Raw genomic sequence first — 3,929 nt, 5'->3', positions numbered from 1 at the left:
TCTGTGTGTTTAAATTAGATGTTGTTCTAGGTGACTTGCACATCAATTATAAAAATAGTTAAAAGTTAGTATTTCTTTTATTTAATTATTAATTTTTTTTTCTAACTCATTTAAAATTAAAGAGATAAATTAGTGACAAAAATTGAATTGAAATCCTATAACAAAATTTTCTTATTACACTTAATATAAAACCGAATGAGTATTGCCTAACAATAAGAAATTATAAACTTCAAAAGTATTAACTGAATTTATTGAACTGTTATAACCACAATAAAAAACGCATTTATGATAAAAAAAATTAATTTTTTTTACTATATGTGGAAACATCAGAAAATTTATCTTGAAAAACAAAGGTAATACATACAAATACAATTCTTTTCTACCTAACTAGAAAAACTAAAGTCAATCTTCAATGTACATGTATTGGTTTTCTATGCATCTGTACTGTATTTCTTTTCTTCAAATGTCAAAATATCAGATATTATATTACTAAAAATCAGATACTTTTAATAATGGCAACTTTTAAAACTAGGAAGAGGATTCCATGGTGGAAGAAAACTAAGAGGATCAAGTGAAGTTACTCTCTTTTTATTCTTGGGTCTCTTCAATGAATCATTCAGCTATGCACACACTTTTAGTCTTTTAAGAAGATATAAATTGATATCATAATTTTAGAAACAAATAAATGAGATACTAAGAACAAAAGACAAGAAACAAGTACATCGAATGTTAAAAATGCCTTTATTTCATTCACATTTGCATTGTATCACATACTTTTATTACCTATTATTTTGATCCACACACAGTATTATTTACATATTAACCTTTCAACCCAAAATGTACAGGCAAACGTATTTCCCGTACATATTCATGCTTCATCCTGTTATCTTTCCCACTTTTTTACCCTTTCATATCTACTATTTCACAATATCATGTTAAGCTTTTCTTTATACATTCCTCTACACCACACTACGTATACACACACACACACATACCCCACAAACCACTGGTGATTGTTATTAGCATTTAGACTATACATTACCATCTTATTAGTATTCTATGATTAGTCCTCCAAAAGGAGCACGATGCGGAATTCCCTTCCTTCGTTTTACAATTCGGCCATTTACGGCCGATAGAGGCGGTGTTGATGGCGTGAAACTATTGTTATTAATCATGTCACTATTCTTCTTGAGCCTGCCGTTACTGGTGGTAGTACTGCTATACGAATCATCAGAATCTGAAAGATTGTTTGTCGAATCCTTTCTTTTTTTGTCGAAATTCTTCGAGGTTCCAGAGATCTAGTAAAAAAAAGATAAAATAAATTTATCGGGAATGTAAATATTAGAGTTATCTTAAAAAATATCTTCTGTAGACAAGTTGTAAAGATGTTGAAAGCCATGAAAAACGTATGCAAATGAAAAGACCTTTCAATTGAGAGATTGCTTAATGTCGAAGCTTTTAATTGACTTGGAATATTCAACCCAAGTGCTTTTATCTAATTTTTTCAAACTTCACAATTTCTTGGAGTTGCTATGATTGCCATCCCCACCCCCCACCCCCCACCCCATTTTCTCGCCAACCCAATAATAAAATCTTTTTTCTCAATTCCCATCAAACAGTGATTAAAGAATTAAAGACGTTTATTTTTTATCAATTATTTTTTGTCGACACGAGCCGATAGTCCTTTAAAAGCATTTTTAACCCATAAACCCATTTGAACCAATAGCACACCATCACAGGACCCACGAAACAGAACAGATGATTAATTTAGCGTTTTTGGCAACGTTTCTTCCTCTCTTACCGGTGAGACCCACCCCTAAACAACCCTTTAGACGCTCCCATTAATGGTGCTAACCCTTTAGAAGGAAAGCTTCACTTAGGAAGCCTGGAGGGGCGAACACCTAATGCCAAGGTGCTTAAGATACTCTCCTAGCCACTAGACTAAGACCTTCCCGGCTATTTTTTTATCAATTATAAATAGTAGTTAGCTTGATGTTAAAAAAAAAAGGAGTTAGCTTACCTATTCGGTGAATAGTCGATGTTTGAGATTATACTTTTTAAGCTCAAAGTAGTCAACTCTTTTGTTTCCCCCATTTTTCATGAGAAAATAATAATATATATTTTTAAATCACTAAATAATTTTTTCTTTCAATAATATTAATTTTTAAATTATATAATCATTTTTGAATTATAAATACAAATTATTTCAAATTTCAGTTTGAATACAATTTTTATCTCTTTTGAATGTGTGTTTTCACCCATTTTCACTGTATTTTGTTCACTTTCTCGAGAAAATAAACATAAAACTTTTTTTTTCCGTTATACCTTGCAACCAAGAGAGCAGAATCTGAAGGAATCGACGAGGCTGCGATAACAGACTTGGCAGGTGTTGACAACACCTTTGCCTGGTCGAGGCTGAGGTCTCTCGTTCAAGAAGACAACCTTAGCACTGTTAATCACATATGTCTGAACTCCTGTTATGTCCAGAAATTTCTGAATCTCCGATACTCTTATCACATCGTGATATGATGATCTCCTTATCTGTAAGTTTAATCAACATACAAAGGTCAGAATCACCAACGATGATCTGTTTTTCTCTTTCTCTCTCAGTAAAAAAACCATATAAACTTTATGGTTTCAAAGAAAGTAAAAAAAGAGGAACCTGAATGGCGTGATGATCCTTGTGGAAAGAGAGGCAGAAAGAACAGAGAGGACCATTGGTACAATCTAAACAGTACATATTACACTCACTCTTGTGTGAATCTGCGTGTAATTTGCATTGTACAAAGAACTTCTCTTGAAGCAGAGGTTTAAGCCATGGAGGCCAACTCTTGCTGTTTTCTTCCTCAGATCCCTGTTATCAAAAATAATCTCAAGAGGATCAGAATCAAATATACCAGAAAATATTCTTATTGGAAGAGAGTACAAATACATAATCAATTTGGGTGAAAAGATTCGAAGTTATGTGAAAGAACCAATTTGGGGAAAATAAGATTATCAGAGCTGATAAAATGAGAGCACTTGATGAAATTTGAAACGATCTCTGAAGTAAAATGAAACAGAGCATTTATACCCAAATTGAAGAGAGCCCATTTGAGGAAATAAACTGAAACCTTTCTATTTATGGACTACTATTATTATTACCATGATTTCTCTTACACTAGCTTGTTGATTATCTTCGATCGCCAGTTTTAGTGAGAGAAACAGAAGAAGAGAGAGAGAGAGAGTTGTAGAAACAGAGCAAAGGAGAAAGACATGCGCGTGTAGAAACAAGAACGAAGAGGCGTTCTTATCCGCACAAAAGTCGACTACTACCGAACCTAAACCCGAAGCTGAGATATTGCTTATGGTAAGGAGTGTTCAATGAACCGAACCCAGCCGCCCACTTCCCTACTTTCTTCTTCTTTTTATATTTATTATTGTTACATTTCCACTAAAAAGATGTTCACTAGTATCTTATCGAAGTTCAAGTATAATCTTTTTCTTCTTCACACTGAAACAACATTAATGAAAGAAATTCGGGATAAACCGATATAAAGCCTTGGTTTGAGTTACATATTGGTGGGAACCTTTCCCTTACTTTCCCGTCTCTCTCATCTCTCTCAACAAAAGAAAATCCTAATTTGATGTGTACGGCGGTCGGCGGCTGTTCTTCATCGCCGTCAACCTCCACTTTTTATGTTTGTTTTGCTCATTTCCCTCATGTATTCTTCCCTCTCCGACATGCGTGCAGTTCTGAGCCGTCTGGGATCTTTGCCGAATGGTTCGATCTTGAGCTTCTTTCGAAATGCGGCGAGGAGGGAGTCGTATCTCTGTCCTCAACGACGGATCTGCCTTCGTCTGGTGTTTGGAGGTGCTTCCTTCCGTCTCCTCCTCGATTTTGGGTCCATGTAGCGGCGAACCTCTAGGAGAGCTCGGCGGTTTCTGCT

General features: G+C 34.7%; 1 protein-coding gene across 2 annotated transcripts; it reads right to left on the bottom strand.

Moving 5' to 3' along the window:
• Positions 1-718: 718 nt before the first annotated feature.
• Positions 719-3,275, bottom strand: LOC106312683. Of its 2 annotated transcripts, none has more exons than XM_013750293.1 (4): positions 3,145-3,275; positions 2,663-2,854; positions 2,326-2,541; positions 719-1,298 (listed from the first exon to the last, which is right to left on the bottom strand). In XM_013750293.1, the coding sequence occupies exons 1-4, from the start codon at positions 3,145-3,147 to the stop codon at positions 1,050-1,052; spliced, it is 660 nt and encodes a 219-aa protein (XP_013605747.1). In that variant the 5' UTR covers positions 3,148-3,275; the 3' UTR covers positions 719-1,049. The 2 variants fall into 2 exon arrangements, with proteins under 2 accessions (XP_013605747.1, XP_013605748.1); XM_013750294.1 differs by having other exon boundaries at positions 3,160-3,269.
• Positions 3,276-3,929: the final 654 nt, after the last annotated feature.

This window comes from Brassica oleracea, chromosome C8, assembly GCF_000695525.1.
Source record: "Brassica oleracea var. oleracea cultivar TO1000 chromosome C8, BOL, whole genome shotgun sequence".
Taxonomy (NCBI): Eukaryota; Viridiplantae; Streptophyta; class Magnoliopsida; order Brassicales; family Brassicaceae; genus Brassica; species Brassica oleracea.
The sequence above is the reverse complement of the archived record's forward strand: the minus strand, read 5'-3'. Positions and strand labels throughout refer to the sequence as shown.